At 40.6% G+C, this 27,087-nt stretch overlaps 1 protein-coding gene across 49 annotated transcripts in view; it reads right to left on the minus strand.

The window, feature by feature from the left end:
- LOC125450923 (receptor-type tyrosine-protein phosphatase delta) overlaps positions 1-27,087 on the minus strand; it is a 2,532,553-nt gene that overhangs the window by 5,030 nt on the left and 2,500,436 nt on the right. For all 49 annotated transcript variants that reach the window (XM_059644541.1, XM_059644540.1, XM_048527343.2 and 46 more), the window contains 6 exons: positions 19,008-19,293; positions 18,142-18,320; positions 13,973-14,099; positions 13,235-13,360; positions 10,407-10,561; positions 2,870-3,005 (listed from right to left, as the gene is read on the minus strand). In XM_059644541.1, the coding sequence (XP_059500524.1) occupies positions 2,870-3,005; positions 10,407-10,561; positions 13,235-13,360; positions 13,973-14,099; positions 18,142-18,320; positions 19,008-19,293 (1,009 nt within the window). The remainder of the gene's footprint in view (positions 1-2,869; positions 3,006-10,406; positions 10,562-13,234; positions 13,361-13,972; positions 14,100-18,141; positions 18,321-19,007; positions 19,294-27,087) is intronic.

Genomic DNA, 27,087 nt, shown 5'->3' on the forward strand with positions numbered 1-27,087 from the left:
GTTCAACAACTGTCATTTTTCATACTTCACTCAAAAGTAAATAACACTATATCCCAAATGCACAATACTACTTAAATTACCTTCATAACGAATACACCTGCCAAACTGTAACTACAATTAACCATCATTTCAGACTTGTAGAATAAGCAAATTTAAAAAAAAATCTGTTGAGCATCACCAACTGTGTTTCTTAAGCTGGTACCACATTTCCTAGTTGCGACTGTGAGTATTTTGCAGCAGCAATGGACACACCTGCTGATGTGAGGAAGAGAATCAGACTGGGTATGCTAGGAAAGTGCTCACGCACCTCAGATGCACCATTCAAATTGTGCTAGTCACACATGGAACCTTGATCTGGAGCTCTGCAAAGAAAATTCCCAGTAGAACGTTACATTTCTGATGATAAAACAGAACGTGAAGATCCCTGCAGCTAGTGTGTCAAACTAGCTCCAGTACTGGAATGGTTCTTCCAGATCCTGTCGAGCAGGGTCCATCGTGATAGTGTACAGGTTGATGACCAATTTTCCATGCTTCAGAACCACGTGTAATTTACATGTAGATTATTGACCAGGTGAAGAGTCCCCCATTTACAACGTAGCAGGAGGGTATTAGGAATTCTTCAGGAACTAATTCCCCAAAACCTGTCTGCAACGAAGCACCAGTCAAGGGTCTGACAGAATACTTCCCAGTTTTTACACGAGTGTAGCTACAAGAACACTCAAGAAGCTCAACTTCAACTAGGTCAAAGTGGCCTGCTGACTGACACCAAATACAGCACCTTCAGCATTAATTTATCATTGACACACTGTGACATCAGGGTGTACCACCGACAAGATATATTGCAATAACTCATCAAAACCTCTCAGTCGACACCTTCCAAATTTACAACCACCATAATCCAGAAGTGACGGGTTATAGGTACACGGGAACACCATCACCTGCAAGTTCTCCTCCAAGCTACTCAGCATGCTGGTTTGGAACTATATTGCTGTGTCCCTGGATCAAAATTCAGGAATTCTCTCCCCAGCAGCATGGATGGCAAAGATTCAAGAAGGCAGTTCACATCATCATCTTCTCCAGCTGAGTTGGATTGGGCAATAAATGTTGGCCGGGTTAGCAACCATAACATCTCAAACATCACAAAAACATTCCATCTGGAACCACAAATCTCTCCATTTTTTTTAATGGCTCTTGGAAGGAGGTAGATGTCAAGAATGAGCATTGGGTGAGAAATTTTCAGAGGGTGGGACAGTTGAAGAGTTGAAATCTTGGGAATTCCTCAGAGTGGAGTTGGAAGCCTTGTTCCATTTTGTTTGTTCAGAGGTAAATATGTCTATATTAAACATATTAGCTTAAATATCTTCAATGCCACGTACTTCCACAAGAAAAGATCAAAAGCATACTCTTCACTTATGATAGTTGAATCATGTTACAGAAACCACAGGATTTTAATAGGTCAACAGGAGGTCACTCGACTCATTGTCTGTTCCACCTTTCGGAACTAATGGTACTCTCTTACTTTCTTCTCATAACCCAAAATTTTAGTTCTCTCCAGATTCATACTCTAATTCTCTTTGAAGGCCTCAATTGAACCTGTCTCCACCATACTCATAGGTAATGCATTCCAGTTCTGAAATGAACAAGTTTTGTTTTGATATTGTTTTGCTTCTTTTGCCTTTTATTTCAAAGGTATGCGCTCTTGCATTGTATCCTTTCACAATTATCCCTATCTACTCTGCTCAAAGTCTCTACAAGATTCTAACTTCTTCAATCAAATCTCCTCTCAAACTTCTTTCTCAAATGAAAATAGTCCCAACTTGTCAAATCTACCTTCACAACTGAAGCTTGTTCTCTTCATAAGCTGTCTCTCCCCCTTTAGCTCAGCTCAGTGAATCCCCTGGGCATCACCCAAGAAAATAACTGAAGGTGAGTTTGCAGTTTCCACTAATGCTGTGCACACTTGATGCCAGCACAATGGAAATGTGGAAGCATGAAGCAGCTGATGAAAGCGCTAATATACATCGATTGCTACTCAGAGTACCTGTTAAGTGGTACAACTTAATCTGTTGATCTTGCTTAAGGTGGGTTGCTCAGATTTAGCTATGCTCAAGAATTTGCAAACAAATACAAAACAGAATAATTTCAGCCACCTTAGGTTTTCCATTCTGTTCAGCATTTAGTTGAACTGATGGGCTTTCTAATTGATCTTGAATATTTAGGTGCATCTTTTCACTTCAAATGATTTTTGTCATTCAATTGGATTTCCACGCACATAATTCTACTTTCTCTGTCCACTTATTCCATTCCTCAAACCATTTTGCAGCTGGGTAGGTGCAGCCCTGTCCTGTGCCTAGGTCAATGCAAGCTGCATGCAAGGAGCACAGCGATCATTACCTGTTAGTTAATTCAGTTCACAGCACGGGCTGACTTGCTGTATCAAAATGGAAACTCAAAAGTTGGCATTCCTTTAATCTCTGACACAACAGTCACATCAATATTGTGTGATACCTGGGACTAGCCTCCAGCAGTAGAGAATGTGTGAAACCATTTGGAACCCCAAATATAATTGCTTGAATTCACTAAAAATGATGGCGGTAAAGAGCTAATTTCACTGGGGTTTATAGGCCTCTTCTTTTCTTGAACAATGGCAGAAGGATGATCATCTCACAAAATAAAAAAGTAGTTTTTTCTTTCATATCTCATTCACAAATGGCTTTGTGTACCTCAGTGAACAACAATTTTTCTCATCCACCATAAAGTATTGTGATCAGACACGTTTCAGCTATTATGAATGGAAGTTGTTTAAGTGGACAGCTTATAGAAATTAGAATACAGTAGCATTGAATTTTAAAAAAAACTATCTGCTTACCTCTGTCTGCACCATAGCTGGCCGCTGTGTTCTTAGCATCTTGACAGTCTGAAAGATATCCACAACTCCCTCATACCTCATTCTTTCCAACACAATACTTAGTGTTATGAAAACACCAGTCCTCCCAACACCAGCACTATGGGGAGCAAAAGAACATTAAGTAAATGATAATCATGTAGCTGAGAAACTGCACTGGTAACAGTTTCCCACATATTAAACAACTATTAAGTATAATATGACCGCCAGTGTTTCTGAATGTTTCTGCTACTGCAAACCTTAATTGCACATCAGACAGTCAGGGTTTTGTAAACATTTCACAAACAGCCAGTGACGTATCTTGGGTACTTAGTTATTTAAAACATGGCTAACTTATTTGACAGTGTTCATCTTTAATTGCTGTAATCTGAATGGTTCTATTTGACGTGCTTCAATAACAAAGTGAATCCATTCCATTGCAAACACATTTCAATATTGCTGTAAAAGTGGTAGGATGAGCTGTGCAGTAAAAGTACACACGAATCAATGTGATCTTTGTTAGCTACATTTTCTATTGGAGTTTGATAATCACAAACAATATGAAAAGAATTTCCAGGTTTGAAGAGACCTTCTTTAATTTCTTCTGGAGTAGAAGTAACCTGTACAAGGAGGACGGATTGCACCAGAATTGGAAGAGAACTAACATACTGGTGGGGAAATATGCTAGAGCTGCTTGGAAGTATTTAAACTAGTAAGCAATTGGGGTGGGAGGACCCACAGAAGATGGTGAGGAAAGACATCAGTCTCAGACTGGTACAGCTGGGTAAACGAGCAAGTCAAATAGTCAGGGGAGGCAGGAGAAAAACAGTGAATGAGGTTGGACTGATAAATTAAACTACATTAATTTCAAGGGAAGAGTCCTAACAGGTAAGGCAGATGAACTTGGGGCACGGTTGAGAACATGGGACTGGGATATCATAGTAATTAGAGAGACGTGGCTCAGGGATGGACAGGACTGGCAGCTGAATATTTCAGGGTGCAGATGCGATAGCAAGAATAAAAAAGGGGAGGGGGCAAGAGAGGATTAGTGTTAACATTACAGCTGTACTTAGGGAGGATATTCCTGGGAATATGTCCAGGCAAATTATTTGGGTGAAATTGAGAAATAAGAAAGCAATGATCACCTTATTGGCATTATACTACAGTGTTCCCAGTAGTCAGCAGGAAATTGAGAAACAAACTTGTAAGGAGATTTCAGTTATCTGTAAGAATAATGGTAGGGGTTTTAATTTTCCAAACATTGACTGGGGCTGCTACAGTGTTAAGGGCTTGGATGGACAGGAATTTGTTAAGTGTGTAGCAGTAAATGTTCTGATTCAGAGCGTGGATGTACCGACTAGAGAAGGTGCAAAACCTGATCTACTCTTGGGAAATAAGGCAGGGAAGGTGACTGAGGTATCGGTGGGGGAACACTCTGGGGCCAGTGACCATAAATCTATTAGTTTCAAAAAAGGCAATTTTGATATATTAGGCACAAACTTTCAAAAGTTGATTGGAGGTGGATGTTTGCAGGTAAAGGGACAGCTAGACAATGTGAAGCCTTCAGAAATGAGATAATGAGAGACAAGAGACAGTATGTTCCTGTTACGGTGAAGGGCATGGCTGGGAGGAGTACGAAATACTGGATGACTAGAGAAAATTAAGCTTTGGTTAAGAAAAAGAAGGAAGCATACATCCGGTTAGAGAGCAAGGATTGAGTGAAACCCTAGGATAGTGTAAAGGCAGAAGGAGCATACTTAAAAGGGAAATCAGGAGGGCAAAAGGGGGACCTGCGTTGGCTTTGGTAAATAGGGTTAAGGAGAATCCGAAGGGATTTTATAATTACATTCAGAACAAAAGGTAACTAGGGAGAGAATAGGTCCCTTTAAAGATCAGCAAGGCCGCCTATGTTTGGAACTGCAGGAGACGTTTGGGGGTGGGGGGTGGGGGGAAGATACTAAACGATTATTCGCATCAGTGTTTACTGTGGAGAAGGATATGGAAGATAGAGGGCGTAGGAAAATAAACAGTAACATCTTGAAAAACGTCCACATTACAGAGGTGGTGGTGCTGGATGGCTTAAAATACATAAAACTGGATAAATGCCCAGGACCAGATCAGGTTTACCCTGGAACTCTGTGGGAAGCTAGGGAAGTGATTGCTGGCCCCCTTGTTGAGATATTTGTTTCATTGATAGCCATGGGTGAGATGCCGGAAGGTTGGCTAACGTTGTGCCACTGTTTAAGAATATGGTAAGATAAAGCCAGGGAACTAGAGACAAGTGATCCTAACATTGGTTGTTGGGTAGTTGTTGGAAGGAATTCCAAGTGACAGGGTTTTCATGTATTTGGAAAGGCAAGGGCTGATCAGGGAGAATCAGTTCGGCTTTGAGCATGGGAAATTGTGTCTCACTAACTTACCTGCCAGGGTTGGAGAGTATGAGCTACAGAGAGAGGCTGAATAGGCTGTGGCTAATCTCTCTAGAGTGCCAGAGGCTGAGGGGTGACCTTATAGAGGTTTTAAAAATCATGAGGGGCATGAGTAATGTGAATAGAGGAGATCTTCTCCTTTGGATGGAAGAGCCCAAAACTGGAGGGCATTGGTTTAAGGTGAGAGGGGAATGATTTAAAAGGGGTCTACGGGCAACCTTTTCACGCAGAAGGTTGTGCATGGATGGAATGAGCTGCCAGGGGAAGTGGAGGAGGCCGGTACAATTACAACATTTAAAAGGCATCTGGATGGGTGTATGAATAAGAAGGAATTAGAGGGATATGGATCAAATGGCGGCAAATGGGACTAGATTTATTTAGGAAGTATGGACAATTTTGAACAAAGGGTATGTTTCCGTGCTGTATAACTCTATAACTCTATGTCTGCCCTCATCCCTCATTGGCACATTTACTTTTCCAATCACCAGAGTCTATATGTCTGGGCTCTGCACAATGCATACATGAACTTAGCTAGTCTTAGAGAACAACAAAATATGGGAGAGTCCTCCTCTTCTTGCAGCCTAAGTAGCAGTGAACTACCAAGCTGGCACTGTCAATCTGCAGGCCCAAGGTACAGAGGAGGAGGAGTGGGGCATTGGGCACTTCGTGCCTGCTCCAGCATCCAATAAGATCACAGCTGAACTGGCTGTGGTCTCAACTCCATTTTCCTGTTTCTCCCTGGATCTCCATAATCCTCAATTCCCTTGTCTATAAAAAAAACTTGAAATTTATTCAAGGATGAGTTTCATTAAAGAGCCAGCCTCCAATCTCTGCTGGGGAAGAGAATCCCACATTCTAATGACCCTGAGAGGGCAAAAAAAATCTCACTGGTTGAAAAAGGAGACCTCTTACTCCTTAATTATCTTCCTTAGTTTTGTTGCCCCAAAGTGGAAAAATTCAGTTTCCTCAAGATCTTCTATGATTCATGAAGATCACCTGCCATCTTAGAAAGCTCCAATGAATATAGACAGTTTAAACTTTCTTCATAAGCCCCTCAACCCAGGACTGAGTAAAGTGAACATTTCAAAATCTGGAAAAGTGTGAAGTAATGCACTTGGGGACAGATAACAACATGAAGGGTTAACTTTGAATGGTAGGATCTGTAAAGTATTGAAGTTCAAGTGACTCTGGTGTACAAATCCACAGATTCCTAAAGGTAACTGGGCATGCTTAAAATTGGTTAAAAAGGGTTATGAAAAGCTTGCCTTTATTAGTTGAGGCATAGAATACAAGAACAAGGAGGTTATACTGAAACTACACAAAAGTCTGATGAGGCCTAAATGGGAATACTGTGTTCTTTTCAGTCATCATATTACAGGAAAGACGTGATTACACGAGAGACAGTGCAAAGGCGATTAACATGGTCCAGTCTGACCTGCAGATCTGATATATGAAGAAAGATTGAATAGGCTGGGATTGTTTTCCTTGGAGTAACGGAGGTTGACTGGGATGTGGTAGAATAGATAAAATTATGAGGGGTATAGATAGGGTGGATACAAAGGCACATTTTCTATTACTAAAGGGTCAATAGCCAAGAGATAGAAAGCTAATGGAGGGTTCAGGAAAAACCTTTTCATTCAGAGCATTATTGGAATTTGAAATGCACTGCCTGTAAGGATGGTTCAGTCAGAATCACCTTTCAAATTTAAGCAGTGCTCAGATATTCACTTGTGTTGCACAGCCTGCAGCTGGAAAATAGGATTCATGTAGTCATATCTTTGTTGACTGGTACAGGAATGGTGAGTCTAATGGTCTCCTTCTATGTTGTAAATGTCAATAAGTTTACGCTAAAGCAAATGTATATTTTTAAATAAGGGGACCAAGACCAGACTTTGTTTGAAATGTAATCACACTAATGCCCTGCATAGCTGCACTAAAACTTTTTCCCTGCTTAATTCCATTCTCTTGCAACAACTGACAACATTCATTTGCCTTTACAATCTTTGCTGTACTTGCATATTAACTTGATATGATTCATGTACCAGCACGTAGATCTTTCTGTACAACTGAGTACTGTAATCTCTCTCCATTTAAGTAGTAAACTGATTTTCTATTCTCCCCAAGTGGACAAATTCATATGCACCCATATTATACTCGATACACTGCCTGGCAATACATAATCTGTGAGATATGCCGTTGCTGTTAGTGGGTGAATGGGCCTCTTCAATGGCCTCCTCTGACACTATCCTGCTTAAGGCTCCACCTCAATCCATGCTAGTTTATTACCACTTTTGGCCCTAAAATTGGGACAACTTGATTTGGGAAAATTAAGCCCCATGCATTCCTCTCCCTTTTCTTACAGGTAAAGAACCTGGAGATGGCAGTAGATAAAAATTAACTTCTGACTTATCCATTCTTGACTTGTTCTTTTTTTAAATTCTGATTAATGCTTGCACAATAGTCTTTCATCTTTCACCCAACTCTCTTAATAATAAAAGAACAATTATGTTTGATAATAACATATGACAAAAGATACGTCTTCCACTGTTTAAATTCTTCATCTGTGAAACAGATCAGTTTCGGTTTTACTGAGATGAAGTGAATAGGTAAGGACCATACTAGAACGCATTTTCAATCCTGACTGGAGTAAAAATGAAAAGGCAAATTAAGGTTATAGATAGGCTTTCTTTTGTGAAAGGAAGACTAACCTTTTTTCCATAACTTCAAGATTCTGGGCAAGATTGAGTGGGAGTCAGGGGCTCTGTTAAGTTTTCACTTTATTGGATGATGGTCTATAGACCAAAACAAGGTCTTGCAGCGCAGTAGTAACACCCTATCTGAGTCAAAAGCTCTGGCTTCAAGTCCTACTCCAGGGTTTGATAGCAAAGGAACTGACATGACCGAGCAGAATGAACATCAACTTTTGAGTTCTTCCAATATCTGCCAATGGCAGGTATTAAGATGGGAGAGATTCATGGCCAGAAGGATGTTGTTAAACTAAAAGACTGCAGAAAAAATAAGTGTTTACAAGGATGTCTCTGGGACTGGAGGGTTTGAGTTGTAAGGAGAGGCTGAGTAAGCTGGAACATTTTTCCCCTGAAGTGTTGGAGGCTGACAAGATGACCTTACAGATGTTTATAAAATCATGAGGGGCATTAACAAGGTAACTGGCCAAGGTTGTTTTCCAAGGGTAGGGGAATCCAAAACCAGACGGCATAGGTTTAAAGTGAAAGGGGAAAGATTTAAAAGGGACCTGAAGGGCAACTTTTTCACACAGAAGGTGGTGCCTGTACAGAATGAGCTGCCAGAGGAAGCCGTATAGATGGGAACAACTACAATGCATTTGGACAGGTATGCGCATAGGAAAAGTTTAGACGGATATGGGTTAAATTCAAGCAACTGGGACTAGTTCAGTTTAGAATACCCAGTCGATGTGGACTGAAGGGTCAGTTTCCTTGCTGTATGACTCCATGACATTATAAGTGTAATGAAAAGAAACTACTCATAGATCACGCACGCCCTGGAGATGGAGTATGGGTTGTGGACTAGTACATTTGAGGCTTTCCTCAGCTGCTGGGCACCTCGGGGGCTGCAGTGCTTCATTTCCTCAAAAACAACACTCTACAACATGCACAAATGAAAGGTACATTGCCATAGCAGCTCACTAGGAGAGTTCTCGTTGGACAGATGGCCTTTGTAAATCAGACTGTGAAAACAACACTGGGCAACATCGTTGTACCTGCTGGGGTGGACTTGAGAACTGCCTCTTTGCTCTATCACTGGTGGATGTTGTGGTACTGTTGGATGAGCCTGACGTCTGATGGAGAGCTCAAGAAGATCTAACCTCATCTTTCCAAGTTAAAGCTACTTTCCACCCACTTCTGAGCTTTGGTGAACCAGTATTATTGGAGAGCAGTGAGAGTGGAGGACCTCCTTGTTGATCAATGCTTGGGCTTAGAAAAGGTGGTCATTAACAGACCCAGGCAAAAGTTCATGGAGACAATTGTTACACTGCCTCTCTTCTGTGGTTTTGCCCACACCTGCTTGGCCGTAGAATTGGAGCATGGGTAGTGTACTAGTGCATTGGAGGCTTTTTTCAGCTGTTGGGCACCTTGGGAGCTGCAGAGCTTCATCTCCCCAAAAAACACACTCTGATTTCAATAAGTTTCCTTTGAATAACTGCCCTTCTGAGGCACTGTCATTGGTTAATTGAGATAATTTGTTTCATGGGTTAGTTAAACAGCGTAAAGGAGGTCTTGTCACTCAGTGGGTTGCACTCCTACTGCTGAGCCTGAATTTTCTGGTTCAAATCCAACTTCAAGGCTTATGGCTAAAACATTCATAAATAGTATAGAAAGACAAGATTAAAACTGGAAGAACTGTGGATGCTGCAAATCAGGAACAAAAACAGAAATTGCTGGAAAAGCTCAGCAGGCCTGGCAGCATCTGTGAAGAAAAATGTGGAGCAGTGCTACTGGAAGAGAAGTGTGTAATATGAATAGGTTAAAATTTACTCCTGTCTTTAAAATTACAGGATTTACATTGCTCTAATGAGGTATAATTCAACCAAAAAATTCACAATGACAAAAAATAGCTCCAGAACATTTCAACATGTAGTTTAAAATTTACATGCTATGAAAAGGACTGTTGAGCATGTGATGATATGAAAATTCTGCACCAAATGCCTTTCTCCATCAGTTGGATTCTGATTTCTTTATTCTCGTTTTGTTTAATGCACATTTCACCCAGAACTGAAGCAGAGAGACATTTCAAAGCATCTATTGTGATTTATCCAAGGGCTATCAAAAGTCACGAACCAGTTTGCGATGTGAAGGCTTTGCAGGTGTAAGAAGCATTTTCCATTTCATACAGTCCCTGTGATTCTGCTTTATAAGTTGATAATGAATTGTTGAACCTGTACCACCTCAGAACTCCTTTGTGCGGTTGATTGAAATTCACCCGTGCAGTGCCTTCAGTATTCCCTATGCTACCAAGCCTACTTTACAGAACACGTGATCAGAGAGTCACCTTTACTTTTAACTATCCCTCTTCCTTCAGTGAGCAAGACGCAATTCACTGGAGCGATTACTCACCTGCAGTGAACGCTGATGGGTCCGTCCTGCCCAAATTGCTCTTTTGTCTTGTGCACTTGGCCTATGAAATCAATAAAACCTTCGCCAGACTTTGGCACTCCTTGCTCTGGCCAGTCAGTAAACTGGAACTGCCTTACTGTGCGTGACTGACCATCCTGTTTTGTCCCCATTGAAAAAGAGAAAGAAAAGCAGGACTGAAACAATGAATCACACCTCATTAATTTCTCTGAAGAATCAGAATAAACTGAACAAACTGCAGCGCACATAATGTAATGGTCGGAGCAGTGCTTGCGGTCCATTTATTTTATGCTTTTCCATACCAGTTAACAGAAAAAACAGCCTTGAAGATTGAACTGCAGACTTGACAATTTGAAGTAATGCACTAATGTCAATAAATCTGAGACTGCTTCTAAATTCATGTCATAATTCACTCAGATCCAATGCTCCAAAGGCTGTTTTTCTTGACTTGCTAATCTTCTGACTGCTTTGTGTGGAGCTTTCTATTCACAATATATAGCCATTTAATAAGAACAAACATTAACTTCTTGCTGATATAAAGTCTGAAAGAGTTGACTGAAAGCTTATGTTGATAAAATTGAGAATGAAAAACTACAACATTCGTAATACATGATAAAAACAGTCGTTGTCATGGATTTCAAGCTCAGCAATATTTATCAGACAATTAGCCAGCATTATGTGTCCGACCAAGAATATCAGTCGGGAAATAAATTTAGAGGCTAAAACCTGAGGCTAACACTGCTTTCAAATAATACGAATAAGATAAAATCAGTGCAACCACTTCTTGCCCAGTCTTTGTGGAACACTTGCAGTTGAATAATCGTCATATTTGTCACAAGACCATTGCTAATAATTTGTAAATCATTTGGACTGCATTTATCCAGACTACTCTTTTCGTTTGCAGATGTCACACAGGTGATGTTATAGTGGCCAGACACCAAGTGAAAGGCATCATTTCCTTAATATTACAATAATTGTTGTGTGTTATATTGTTGTCCTCATAAATTGTGTGTCAGCTCAAATCAAAGTCAATTTACACTAGAATGATAAATTATGAATTCAAAGACACTCTTTCTTCCAGCCCATTCTCAAGTTGCTAAGGAAGTAAAAGCATGAATTTTTCATGAATAAACTGTTACAAATTCAATGTTATATGTGTATTTTATCATTTTTGCTCAATTGATTTGTTGTAACATTTACCTCAATAGATAGTTGTCATCTGCTACAGTTAAAGGGTTATAGGCTATTTGGTCTATCACATCTTTTAAAGCCCTACTTACCAACTATGTTTTGAAGTCTTTTTTAAATAATTAATTTGATTTGACATCAACGGCTTTCTGCAAAATCACATTTCACATTCTCATTACCCTCAGAATGAAGCCATTTATTTCCAATTCTGCAGAATTAACATTTCCAAACTTTGTTCTACACTTCCCTACTATGGGAAGAGTCATTGCCCATCCATATATGATGTCAACTGTGCAAATCAAATAGCTTCATAATGTCCAAACACAAAAGTTAGTTCTCTGCTCAGTACTCAACCCTACACTCCAGTGTCATCCTGCTGAATCATTACAACTCCAATACTATAATATCCTTTCCAAAGAACCATCTCCAAAATATGAGCACAACACATTAAACTGGATCTGACCTGTACTATGTATAATTGGAGTAATCTTCTATCTCAGTATATTCTAAATCACTTATAAGGTTCACCTTCCCACATGGACTGAACTGGTTTAAATTGGCTGCCTACCACTACCTTTATACCACAATACATGCAATGACTCCCATTTTATGAACATAAATTTTTAATGCTGTTCTACAATGTGGTGCCTCAACATTGTTTAAGTATTGTATACAGTCGATGTTGTTCTGCAATAGTATTATCATTTTCTTAAAATGTACACTCGGCTCTTATTCCGAGTTGAGAGTAACCAATATTGGTAAAGTTTGCTATGTTCAAATTTGATCCATTTATACTCTGATCAGACAGGTAGACAGGCCACAACAATGGACTGACCATGCTGCCCAATCCAACATTGGCAGACAATCTGCAATCTTTCACATATAAAAACCAAAAGAACTGCGGATGCTGTAAATCAGGAACAAAAATAAAGTTGCTGGAAAAGCTCAGCAGGACTGGCAGCATGTGTTGGGGGGAAAACAGAGTTAATGTTTCGGGTCCGGTGACCCTTCCTCAGAACAGTTCAGAGGAAGGGTCACTGGTCACGAAACGTGAACTCTGTTTTCTCCTCCACAGATGCTGCCAGACCTGCTGAATCTTTCACAGATGTTCAGGTAATGCATTAAAAGTAGGCCTTGTGGCAAAATGATGGCTGAACTGTAATAAAATTCACAATTTAGCGGGTTGCTATATTCATAGAAATCATAAAATTCCTACAGTTTGGAAGCAGGCCTTTTGGCCCAACAAGTTTGCATCACCCCTCTGAAGAGCATCCCACACAGACCCATTTTTCTACCCCTGCATTTCCTATGTCTAACCCATCTAACCGAAACATCCTTGGACACTATGGAAAATATAGCATGGCCAATCCACCTACCCTGCACATCTTTGGACTGTCGGAGGAAACAGAAGCACCCATGCAAACACAGGGAATATTGGCAAAATCCACAGAGACAGACAGTCACCTGAGGGTGGAATCGCACCCAGGTCCTTGGTGCTGTGAGACAGCAGTGCTAACCACTGAGTCACTGTACCACCCATACACAGGTACTAATAAAGCAGACACTCAACAGATGCAAGACTGATTTTAGCTCTACCACAAGGAGAAAAAAAAATTCCTTACCCTAGCATCTGTGACTTTGAACTCTCTGAGAATGTACTGTGGCATGTTGTACTCTGCCATGGGATCTACTACAAAATACTGATACCTAGCTGATCGCTCCGCAGGCCAATATTGGTGACATTTCTCCTGAAAAACACAAAAATAATTGTGAATTGCGAGGCATTATTTCATCTCGTCCATTAAGCATTTGAGATTCCCTGGTGTTCGAGCATGCGTCCAATATTCTCTGTAAAACAATTGGAATGGTGCTGGTAAGTTATTGTGCCTTCAGAGGTCTCAAAACAATCAAAGCTGCGTGGTTGACTAGAAGTCACAGAGGGTGAAATTAGTCAATTAGCCACTTCGGGATGTTTCATTTAAGTTTTGCAGGGATTTGGAATCATTGAACCTTCTATAGATTTCAGTCAAGGGGACAGCAAGTAGTTGAAGCTAGAAGTGTGGGAATTGCTCAAAAGGTTAGCCAGAACTTTAAAAGGGAAGATTTTTAAAAGTTATGGGAGTGACTTTTCATCAGAACACATTTCAGAATTTGCTTAAAACACTTTCTTCTAACATGTTTTGCTATTACTTTGCATTTCTAGTAACTAGAAGCATATAATTCCAAAAGCATTTTCCTTTTCCTTATTAAACCACATAATTTGACACCGATGCATTAAAGTTTAAATGGTACAACTTGAGATAGATGTTTGCACAATGCATGATCCAAATTTGTTTGTGTGCAATCCAAAGTGTACTTACTCTGCCCATTTCTCGTAGTTTGGTCAACATAACCACAATTGTAGAGTTGTGCTCCCAAAGCATTCTCCAGAAATCTTCTGTTGTCTCTGCTAAGGGTCCCTGTGTGGCTATATATGCTTTCTGCTGTCTGTGAGTAAAACAGACCAAATGTAACACGTGGCTATGTTGCTTCCTTTCATCAAACTACACGTGGAAAACTAGTCAACTGCTAGCAGACTTACTTCTCTTTGCACAGCTGGGCTCTACTATGCATTTGTTGAGGAATATAATAACATTTATATTTCAGAGAATCCAGCGGGGGAGAGATTTATTCTGTGAGGTGTGCAAAATGGGAGGAAGAAACAGACTTGCCTTTAGAGTCATTAATATCCAATTAGGACCAGTCATTCTATATCACTGAATCTCTGATTGTGCACAAATTATCTTTATTCTACACAACAAGTTTTTAAACAAATTAAGTGAGTACTGCCTTATTACATTTGTTTGCAGGGAGGATAGTAAAAGTTTGCAAAGGTCTGTTTAAAGTGATATGACGGGGAATGCATCTTTACTGGGGTGAGATTAACTCTGTGTCAATGGTGCAATATTTCCCAGTTATAAAACATGGGATTCAAAGATATTTGAGATTTGTTTCCACTAGCTGTAAAAAATATCGCAAATGATTCATACAATGGAGGTTATATTGTAGGTTAGTGCCATCTTACTGTTCGTTCATTCCTGGCTGACTGTAGCTCGTGAATTTGCCCATGGTTGCTTGTGTATTGCACTAATCAATAAATAATTTACAAAGGAGGAGGAGAGGATTAGGCAAAATGGGAGGATATTTAATTGGGGAAGAGGAAACTATGACGCGATTAGACACGAGTTAGGAAGCATGGACTGGGAGCAATTGTTCCATGGTAAGGGAACTATAGACATGTGGAGACTGTTTAAGGAACAGTTGTTGCGAGTGATGAGTAAATATGTCCCTCTGAGACACGCAAGAAGGGGTAAGATAAAGGAACCTTGGATGACGAGAGCGGTGGAGCTTCTTGTGAAAAGGAAGAAAGTAGCTTACATAAGGTGGAGGAAGCTAGGGTCAAGTTCAGCTAGAGAGGATAACTCGCAGGCAAGGAAGGAGCTCAAAAATGGTCTGAGGAGAGCCAGGAGGGGGTACGAGAAAGGTTTGGCAGAAGGAATCAGGGAAAACACAAAGGCATTTTACACTTATGTGAGGAAAAAGAGAATGGTCAAAGAAAGTGTAGGGCTGATCAGGGATAGCATAGGGAACTTGTGTGTGGAGTCTGAGGAGGTAGGGGAAGCCCTTAATGAGTTTTTTGCTTCTGTCTTTACGAAAGAAACGAACTTTGTAGTGAATGAAACCTTTGAAGAGCAGGTGTGCATGCTGGAATGGATAGAGATAGAGGAAGCTGATGTGCTGAAAATTTTGTCAAACATTAAGATTGACAAGTCGCCAGGCCCAGACCAGATTTGTCCTCGGCTGCTTCGGGAAGCAAGAAATGAAATTGCTTCGCCACTTGCGAAGATCCTTGCATCCTCACTCTCCACTGGAGTCGTACCTGAGGACTGGAGAGAGGCAAATGTAATTCCTCTCTTCAAGAAAGGAAATAGGGAATTCCCCGGCAATTGCAGACCAGTAAGTCTCACGTCTGTCGTCTGCAAGGTGTTAGAAAGGATTCTGAGGGATAGGATTTATGACCATCTGGAAGAGCATGGCTTGATCAAATACAGTCAACACGGCTTTGTGAGGGGTAGGTCATGCCTCACAAACCTTATCGAGTTTTTTGAGGATGTGACTAGAAAAGTTGATGAGGGTCGAGCTGTGGATGTGGTGTATATGGACTTCAGTAAGGCATTTGATAAGGTTCCCCAGGGTAGGCTCATTCAGAAGGTCAGGAGGAATGGGATACAGGGGAACTTAGCTGATTGGATACAGAATTGGCTGGCCAACAGAAGACAGTGAGTGGTAGTAGAAGGAAAATATTCTGCCTGGAAGTCAGTGGTGAGTGGGGTTCCACAGGGCTCTGTCCTTGGGCCTCTACTGTTTGTAATTTTTATTAATGACTTGGATGAGGGGATTGAAGGATGGGTCAGCAAGTTTGCAGATGACACAAAGGTCGGAGGCGTCGTTGACAGTATAGAGGGCTGTTGTAGGCTGCAGCGGGACATTGACAGGATGCAGAGATGGGCTGAGAGGTGGCAGATGGAGTTCAACTTGGATAAATGCGAGGTGATGCATTTGGTCGAATTTGAAAGCTGAGTACAGGATTAAGGATAGGATTCTTGGCAGTGTGGAGGAACAGAGGGATCTTGGTGTGCAGATACATAGATCCCTTAAAATGGCCACCCAAGTGGACAGGGTTGTTAAGAAAGCATATGGTGTTTTGGCTTTCATTAACAGGGGGATTGAGTTTAAGAGTCGTGAGATCTTGTTGCAGCTCTATAAAACTTTGGTTAGGCCGCACTTGGAATACTGCGTCCAGTTCTGGGCGCCCTATTATAGGAAAGATGTGGATGCTTTGGAGAGGGTTCAGAGGAGGTTTGCCAGGATGCTGCCTGGACTGGAGGGCTGATCTTATGAAGAGAGGTTGACTGAGCTCGGTCTCTTTTCATTGGAGAAAAGGAGGAGGAGAGGGGACCTAATTGAGGTATACAAGATAATGAGAGGCATAGATAGAGTTGATAGCCAGAGACTATTTCCCAGAGCAGAAATGGCTAGCACGAGGGGTCATAGTTTTAAGCTGGTTGGTGGAAAGTATAGAGGGGATGTCAGAGGCGGGTTCTTAACACAAAGAGTTGTGAGAGCATGGAATGCGTTGTCAGCAGCAGTTGTGGAAGCAAGGTCATTGGGGTCATTTAAGAGACTGCTGGACATGCATATGGTCACAGAAATTTGAGGGTGCATACATGAGGATCAATGGTTGGCACAACATTGTGGGCTGAAGGGCCTGTTCTGTGCTGTACTGTTCTATGTTCTAAAGAATCTAATATCCAGTCTAAATATCCAGTAACCATCACAGAGCAACAAACTCAAGTAGAAGTCTGAATATATACAGAACAATGACATCTGGATGTGAAATTGTTTTAAAAAAATTTCCTTAGCACTTCTGCATGCAGTTGACATATTTTCTTAAAATGAACTAAGTTTTGGAGTGGAGAACACAGTAGTCTTACTGAGTGATTCAACACATTTGGGTACGGAATAATGATTACCTGGAAGTGATTCTCAGGTAATAATCTTCTCAAAAATAATAATAAAATTGGGGCAGCATAGTGGCTCAGTGGTTAGCACTGCAGCCTCACAGCACCAGGGATCAGAGTTCAATTCCAGCCTCGGGCAACTGTCTGTGTGGAGTTTGCACATTCTCCCCATAGCTGTGTGTGTTTCCTCCCACAGTCCAAAGATGTGCAGGCTAGGTGGATCGGCCATGCTAAATTGCTCATAGTGTTTGGGGTGTGTGGGTTATAGGGGGATGGGTCTGGGTGGGATGCTCCAAGGGGCAGTGTGGACTGGTTGGGCCAAAGGGCCTGTTTCCACACTGTAGGGAATCTAATTTAATCTGAAACATGAGAGAAAAAGACAGATTTTAAACTCTGAGACGTCACTGTCCTTTAGAAAATATTTTCTAATTTAATTTGGGGCAGCTGCCACCAAGTTTGGGCATAAACTACTCCAAAACTTTAATATGTGAAAATAATTATTGTTATATCATGATTGCATTTGCAAAATAATTTGCAGTGCATTGTTGTGAAATTCTATGACTGGTTTAGATCATGAAGAGAATGAGATGCTTTATAAGGCACAGTCTCATCTCAGGCTTTATAAATAAGGTCAGAGTATTTAAATAAGGTTACGGCCTGGAATTGTTTATTTCCCTTTATATCATGGAATTCATTATTTTATAACTGGTTCTTGATTCTGCACACTGTATCAAAACAATTTATTGCTGACCATCAAATGCCATTCTTTTGATGTGTGGTTACATCCATCCTAACAAATGAACAAAGGGGACCAGATCAATGCCAATCAATTGACTAATAATAACTAGTTGATTTCCAAAAAAAAAGCAATATTGATTTCATTCACTTTCATTCTTTGTTGTACAGGAACACAAGTGCAACTGAGGGCTAAGAGGTACAGTCTGTCACCTACTGATATACCCACTTACCTATAACCATCAATAAAACTGGCATTAATATAGTCTGAGCCCTCAACTCCTCTGATGGGTTGTAGACATACTCTCGTGGATTCATATGGCATAATATTAACAAGGCGATTCTTGAATTTATTACATGGAAGGTTGGCACTAATGAATCTTGATGTGTGGGCTTTCGTGTTGGCAAGACGCTGCAGGGGAGAAAAATAATGAGTTTTAAAGTTGCCCGAGACTTGGAAAGTGGTACATTGTAGAAATCAGTTTCATGACTTTCAGTCTAAAACTGGAGTTCAACATTGCTGCAATTGACATCAATAACAGTTGAGGATGCGAGGAAGAAATACATGTCAAAGCCAGAAGGAGGAAAGCTTCCTCTGCTTCTGCACCAAGTATAAGAACTATCAACCAAGTACTAAGTGAGCAGAGGTCCACAGCACATAACTTGGACAAAGCTAACAGTGCCAGTCAGTGAAGGATGGCTGATGCGCATTGTTGGGGCAGAAGTGGAGGACAACTACCAAACCTTGCTGGAGATCACATGGTACTAACACTGTATCCCAGCACTATCATTTAACATCAAGACAATTCATAAACCACTAAAAATTGTAACAGTCATTTATTTATACAGATATACTTGTTGAAGTGGTTGTTCTGAATTGAATAACACTGCAACAATAACTTGTCTTCACTCTGTGTAAGTAAGATATCCTTCCTTTAATTTTTGAGGTTGTGAAGTACTTGACATCCACAAAAGTACAATCAATACAGTGTTATTTACTGAGTTGTTTGTTACCTTAGCAATTGATTACTCGAATTGGTTAAATGTTTGAAACTTTTGAGCTATAGCAGAAAGAAAGCTGGAAATTCCTTCACAGTACCTTGAATTCCAGTTCCATTCCTGTGACATTTTCTCCTGGCTCCACTTGTGTCAGCTTCTGGATATATGCGTACAAGTTCCTGGCTGGCACTTCGGTATTTCCACAAGTCACTGCTTCAAGCAGTGCATCATGAATAAAGATATATTGGTCCTCAGTCTGAACCATGTAATTCCTCTGTGATCTCATTAGTGTTACATGACCATAAATATCTACAGTTTTCTCATGCTTTATTCTCTCCAACATGGCATCTATTACAATGAAACAACCAGTCCTTCCAACTCCAGCACTGTAAAATTAAAAGGGAAACCCAAACAGATTAGGGTTCATGACAAATCTCATGTTTCATATGTTTTGCATAGAGGTCAGTGGATACTCTCCAAGTTTACAGTATTACAGTTAATTTCCTTTTGGATCTGTTTCACATTTTGCACTATTGCCATTGATTTCAACTTTTCAGTGATGTAAAATTGTTGGACAATGTATGCTTGAAGACATAAAACAGGCATTCTTATTTAAACAAACATACTGGGTTTACTTTCAAGTTTTTGAAAAGCCTTTTAAACATGAGCAGAGAACCAACTGTACTGTCAATCAGTATTGACATGCAAACAGCCCTTGCACAGTGATGGGTATGATTGACGTGATCAGAGACTGATGCAGAGTAACTGGGATCTGTCAGTTCTCATTGCTGCAAGCAAGTAACTTGTTTCAAACTGATATATTATCATAGCTCAGTCCAAGTCTATGTTTTATGAACCAGTCAGGGTCCTAGCACAAAACATCTGCTTCCAGGATACCATGTTTCTAACAATCATATTTTCCACTTTTAACTTTATCCCAAAAAGGCAACTTCACTCTTACATAATGACACGATATGCTATTTCTATTTTGAGTTCTATTTTCACTTCTTAGTGGTGTTTAAAAAGCAACAGTTTTAACAAAATAATGAAATACAGGAAAAATCAAAAGCATTGTGCACTGGTAAGGTCTACATCTTCTTTGTTTTTCAGGTGTCTTTTTCTGAAGAGTCTGAAAGGAGTATTTCGTACTGTATTTCATATTCTGAGGCTACATTACTTAGAAATACACTTGTCGTTGTATGGATGGAGGACGTGTGAGGGGGACTGAAAAATTGCAGTTTTTGCATCTATAAATTAGCCCTGGCAAACCTCATGAATGGAAATGAAAGTCATATTGAGACTTCATTGGCTCCTCAGAATATTATATTTATAATACTAATGGCCATTTAGTTCTTTAAAAAGAACCAAAATATTCAAAAATGTTCCTATTTCAAGTTAAGGGTATGCTCTAAGATTTGGCTGCTGACTTTGTTTTATAAAGTCTGGAGTACAAGCCTTTGTAATGCGAAATCTCACAATTAAAATTTCATTGTCAAACAGGTGAGCAAACATTTCCTGACCAAGATGAACTCAAGTACACGAGTGTGCAAGTCCAAATAACCACATTTCTCACCTATGTCCTTGTGCCTAGAGTAGTTGTTCATCATTGCAAGTGAATTTGACATGCAAATCTATCATTTTAAGCATGTGCCTGTGGTGAGAACACATTATTTAACAAGCTGATTTATTTCATCATTATTGCATCTTTCAGGGGGTAAAAGGCACCCAAAATTCTCTCGAACCTTTCCATTAGTTTTGAAGTGTTGTCACTGTTCCAATGTAGGAAATACAGCAGCTGATTTGTGCACAGCAAGTGTTATAAATTGATAAATAACAATAAACTGGGAACCTAATTAGCAGGATGTGGCCAACAGTGGCCAACACGATCGGTGTTGGAGATTCAACCATTCACCATCGTTATAAACATCTTTTCAGATGGGACAAAAAGATGTCTGTCTGAGTTTACCACTTTACCAAGACAAGAGGCAATAAAACAGTGTCAATGGAATTGTCAAATTACATAGAGATATTGATTGATTCAGTGAACAGATACTTTTGGGGTAAATGGATTTCAATGCAAGCAAGTTTTTTCAATGCAAGCTAATTTTTAATTTGGAACTCCAAAAGGTAGAACAGTAAACAGAGCTAGTGCAAACGCCAGGCAATGGTTTTGAGTGGCAAAATTGCAGGGAAGTGGCAAAAATCTAAATGAGCTATTCACAAAATTAGATCAGTAAATGAACAGAATTCAGTGGCAGAAATGAGAGGTTAGGATCTACTTATATGCATCCACATAGATTAACAGGCATATAGATTACGGTATATTAATACTTCAGTTTTTCTCAACACAGCATATTTATATTCCTCGATAATAAAATGTGAGGCTGGACGAACACAGCAGGCCAAGCAGCATCTCAGGAGCACATTGTGCTCCTGAGATGCTGCTTGGCCTGCTGTGTTCGTCCAGCCTCACATTTTATTATCTTGGAATCTCCAGCATCTGCAGTTCCCATTATCTCTGATATTTATATTCCTCGTTCTGTTCATGTGATAGTTATACTGATTTATGCATTTATATGACTATTCCAAAATCATGGACCAGTGAACAATATCAAAGAATATAATCTAATCAAACCTGCTCAATGCTAATAATTATTAGTTTTCCAATCTATGCATAAAATCATCCAATAACTGTTGCAACAATATAATTGTTCTCTATGTGATCCACAATTACACGTTATAATAAGCATTTTTTGCAGCTTGTCAGAAACATACAAATAAGCAAGACAGAGCAGAAGTAGTCCATTCAAGCCTATTCTACTATTCAATATGATCATGGCTGATCAAGCACAATACCTCAGACCCATCCGTGCACACACTCCACCCCAACAATTTTTTAAAATTCATTTACCCACAAGAGCTATATCTACCCGTTCCTTAAAAATACACTGATTTGGCCTCAACCACTTTCTGTGGTAGTGAATTGTACTGGCTCACCACTCTCTAGATGAAGACATTTCTTATCTCAGTCCTAAAAGGTTTACCCTTAATCCTTAAACTATGACTTCTCATTCTAGACTCTCCACACCATTGCGAACAATCTTCCTGCGTCTAACCTGTCTAATTTCTGCTAGAATTTTACAGATCTCTATGAGATGGCCCCTCATTTCTCTAAACTCCAGTGAATACAATCTCAACTGTCTCACTCTCATATGTCAGTCCTACCAGCCAGGAATCAATTTGGTAAACATTTTCTGTACTCCTCTATAGCAAGAGCTTCGTTCTTCAGGCAGAGATCTAACTGCACACTATATTCCAGGTGTGGCCTCACATACGCAGCAATTACAGCAATACATTCTTGCTCCTGTTCTTCAATCCTCTCAATATGAAGGCCAACATACAGTTTACCTTTTTTACCTGCATGCTTAATTTCAGCATGAGGATATGTGGGTCTCATTCTATCAGATGATCCCTGTCTCTGACACACTAGTGAAAACAGTTTAAATTTGTCCAAGAGTCTTTCCAACTGATCTATATCCTACTGTATCCTTTGAGAACCTTCCTGCCCCCGACTGCATCCCAAACCAGCCCAGCTCGTCCCCACCTTTCTAACCTGTCCTTCCTTCCTCCTACCGATCCACTCCTTCCATCTCAACGCCAACCCCTACCCCTACCTCCTACCTACCAGCCTCATCCCCGTCTTCCCTGAACTGACCAACTCCACCTTAACTCCCCACCTACACTCACCTTTACTGGTTCCATGCCCACACCCTTGACCTGGCCGTCTCCTCTCCACCAATCTGCTCCTTTATCGACCTTCCATCCACCTCCATCTCTCTCTCTATTTATTTCAGAATCCCCTTCCCCTCCCCATTTCTGAAGAAGGGTCCAGACACGAACTGTCAGCCTTCCTGATCCTCTGATGCTGCTTGGCCTGCTGTGTACATCCAGCTCTACACCTTGTTATCTTAAATTTGTCCAAACTCTCTTTGTGGCTAATACTCTCCAATCCCAACAACATACTGGTAAATCTCTTTAGCAACCTTTCCAAAGCATCTATATCATTTCTCTAGAGTGGCGATCAAAATTGTACGCAATATCCAAAAATGGCCTAAATGATATAGCTGCAAGATGGCTTGCCAACTCTCACACTCAGTGCCCCAAGTGATGGAGGCAAGCATGCTATACAGCTACATTACCACATTTAGGGAACTACGGACTTGCACTTCACGATTCTTCTGTAGGTTAATGCTCCTAAGGGTCCTTCCCTTCAATACATACTTTCCTCTTCCATTTGACCTCCCAAAATACACCATCTCACACTTACCTTCATTAAATTCCATCTGCCATTTCTGTGCCCAACTTTCCATCTGATCTATATCCTATTGTATACTTTGAGAACCTTCCTCACTGCCCACAACTCCTCCAACTTTCAAATCATCTGCAAACTTACTAATCAGATCACTTACATTTTCATCCAAATCATTTATACATGTATTACAATCAAGACAGGTCCCAGCACTGATCCACTGAACATCATTGGTCACAGGCTTCCAATCAGAAAAACTGCCCTCCACAAATACCCTGACTTTTGTGATCAAGCCTAATTTGTATCCAACTTACAAACTCATCACGACTTAACGGACCAGCTTATCATGCGAAACCTTGGCAAATGCTTTATTGAAGTCCATGCAGACAACATCTTCTGCTGTACCCTCAATCATCTTTACCACTTGCTGAAAAAACACACCAAATTAGTCAAACAAGACCTACTCTGCACAAACGCATGCTGATTATCCCAAGTAAATTCATTCTCTTACAAAGGTGAGTAACTTCTTTCTCTAAATAACTTCTACAATAATTTCCTTGCCACTGAAGTCAAGCTCTCTGGCCTATAATTTCTGAGAATATCCCTGTTGTCCTTCTTAACAGAGGAACAACACTGGCTATTCTTCAGTTCTGGGACCTCACCTGTGACAAAAGAGTACACAAAGATCTCTGTCAAGGCATCAACCATCTCTTCTTTTGCCTCCCTCGGTATCCTAGGATAGATCCCATCGGGTCCGAGTGATTTATGTACTTTAATGTTTTTCAAGACATTCAGCATTTCCTCCTTCTGAACATCAACATGCCCTAGAATATCAACAAACCCCTCCCTACTCTTATTGTCATCCATATCCTTCTCCTTGGTGAATACCAATGTGAAGTACTCATTAAAGATCTCACCCACTTCCTCTGGCTTCTTCCACATGTAAATTCTCTCCTTTATCCTTGAGTGGACCTCCCCTTTCCTGAGCTGTTCTCTTCTTCCTAACATATATAATAAATAGGGAGATAGCAAGAACTGCAGATGCTGGAGTCAGAGACAACATAGTGTGGAAACTGGAGGAACACAGCAGGTCAGATAGCATCAGAGGAGCAGAAAAGTCAATGTTTCAGGTCAGGGCATTTCATCAGGACTGGGACGAGGGAAGGCAGCTTGGAAATAAATAGCATGAGGAGGGATGGAGCTGGGGGAAGGTAAATGGGATGGTGGTAGGTGGATGAAGGTAGGGATTGGTGGGGATTGGTCAGGGAGAAGGGTGGGGCGGACACATGGGAAAGAAGATGGAAAGGTTGTGTCAGGTCAAGGAGGCAGGGATAAAAGGAAGGGTTGGACATCAGGCTGTAGACTGTCAAGGCGGAATATGAAGTTTTGTTCCTCCTGTTTGTGGGCAGTGTCATTGTGACACTGGAGGCAGCCTGAGATGGACATGTTACCAAGAGGGTGGGAGTGGGAGTTAAAATGATGGGAAACCAAAAGGTGCTGTGGACTGTACCGTATAGGGTGCAGATGCTCTGCAAATTGGTAACAAACATCTTGGATTCTTCTTAATTCTATTTACCAAGTATATTTCATGTCCCCTCTCAGCCCTCCTAATTCATTACTTCCTGGTTTGTTTATACTCCACAATGACCTTGTCTGATTTCAGCCTCCTAAACCTTACATAAGCTTCATTTTCCTTATTGACTAAACTTTCAATGCCTCTGGTCATCCAGGTCGAATGGATGTCTGGACTCTAAACCAGGAAGGAATAATGAGGCTTAATAAAAGCTAAATCTGACTCCATGAAAATAGTGGAACTACGGCATTCCTTTTCCCACAATTCAGTTGGCCAGGTTTGGAGACAATTAACTTTACCCTAAGACGAGTACAGTAAAACACACATGGACCCAGTACTGGACATTCTAAACTGACCCACAGTTGGAGAAGCCTGGCTGAACAGAAAATTGATCAAACTAAATTATACAACAGCCAGCACTTATCAGCTACAGAGAATAGTAGAAACCAAGGTCAAATAAGTCACAATGGTTCAAGGGGAACAAGCTACAACCAACCTGCAGGAGAAGTTACAATCAGACTTCTGAGCACCTTGACTTCCAGTCAGTGTCTGAGGATGTGCACTTATAGTGAAGAATGTTACCACAACCCCACTGGATGGTTTCAACTCCACTCATGATCCCATTAGCTAAAGGTCCCAGAACATTCAGGAAGGTCTGGTGTGAAGGGGGAAAATTACGCACTTGAAAGCCACCCCCTCAGCAAACACTAGCCGCAAGACCTGGGGTGGAAGACTGTGTGGCAACCCAAAAGTCCCAGCAGAAAATCCTCACTGAACAGTGACATCCACATCTGGGAAAAGAACCAGCCCCACGTTAGAGAGGAAGGAGATTCCAGCAGCCTAACTCAAACCTGTAGATCATTTTGAGTAATATCCTTTCTCAGATCGAAAGAGTCAGGTAAAGAGTAAATATTGTGAGAATTTCAGAAATGCTTACATGATTTTTTTTTAATAAGGAATATTTTCTTAATAAAAATGAGTGGAATTGCAAGACAAATTTTGTGTCTCGTCGTCCACCTCAGCGGCAAAAGGCTTGGATAAAGTCCTTTTGATAAACCAATTGTCCAAAGCACAGACACCACCGCAATCTTCAGAAATTATCACAATGTCCATGCGCTGAGTGGCACATAAGTCAAGTCTGGTTTAGAAGATTATGGTTTCAAGCATCAGTTCAGAGAGTTGAGCGCACCTCAACATGGAGAGACTCCTGAACTCGTGGAGCTGTTATTCTTCAGACGAAATGTTAAACCCATGTACAATCAGCTAAACATTACACATGGGCACTTCTCCCTGTGTCCTCGCCAACATTTATCTCTCAACCAATACCACTACACATAGATTATCTGGTCAATTATTTGACTACAGATTGTGGAACCCCCTCACAGGCAAATTGGCACCTGAATGTGAAGGTAATGAATTTGGTGTGAAACTCTTTGCCATAACATGAAAGTGTGAAACATTATAAGCAAATGCAAGTTCTTCATTGCTTTGATAAAAAACTGAATGAGTGCAGCTCAAACAACACTGAAACAATTTGATATCATCCAGGAGAGAGCAGCCCACTCAACTGGAACACAATCCGCCACCTTTTTACTATTCTATTCCTCTAACACCAATGCACAATAGTAACAGAGGACAGGAGAATAGCCAACATTGTTCCTGTCTTTAACAACAACACCAGGAATAATCAAGGAAATTACAGGCTGGTGAGCCTTACATCAGTGGTGGGAACAATCCTGGAAAAAAACTTTTAGGAATATGATTTACCCACATTTGGAAAAACATTATCAGCAACAGGCAGCATGGTTTTGTGTGGGGAAGGTTGTGATTCATTAACTTGATTGAGCTTTTTGAGGAAATAACAAAGCTGAGGGCAGAGTGGTAGATGTTGTCTATATGGACTTTAGCAAGGCCTTTGACAAGGACACTCATGGCAGGCTGATACGAAAGGTATAGTCACATGGGATTAACAGTGAGCTGGCAAGATGGATACAGAACTAGCATATTTGTAGAAGACAGAGTAGGGGAGGAAAGGTGTTCTTCAGATTGGAAATCTGTGTCCAATGGGGTCCGACAGGAATCAGTGCTGAAACACATATTGTTTGTAATATATACATCAATATTTGGAGGCAAATGTAGGTGGATCTATTGAGTAAGTTTGCTGATAACATACATATTCAGGGAGCTATGGATAGTGAGGAGGATTGCCACAGTATTAAGCAGGATACAGACAGAAATGACAGATGGAGTTTAATCCCGACAAATTTGAAGTGCGAGAGATCTATTGCAGGAGAGATG

Source organism: Stegostoma tigrinum, chromosome 3 (assembly GCF_030684315.1).
Source record: "Stegostoma tigrinum isolate sSteTig4 chromosome 3, sSteTig4.hap1, whole genome shotgun sequence".
In the NCBI taxonomy this organism is placed as follows: Eukaryota; Metazoa; Chordata; class Chondrichthyes; order Orectolobiformes; family Stegostomatidae; genus Stegostoma; species Stegostoma tigrinum.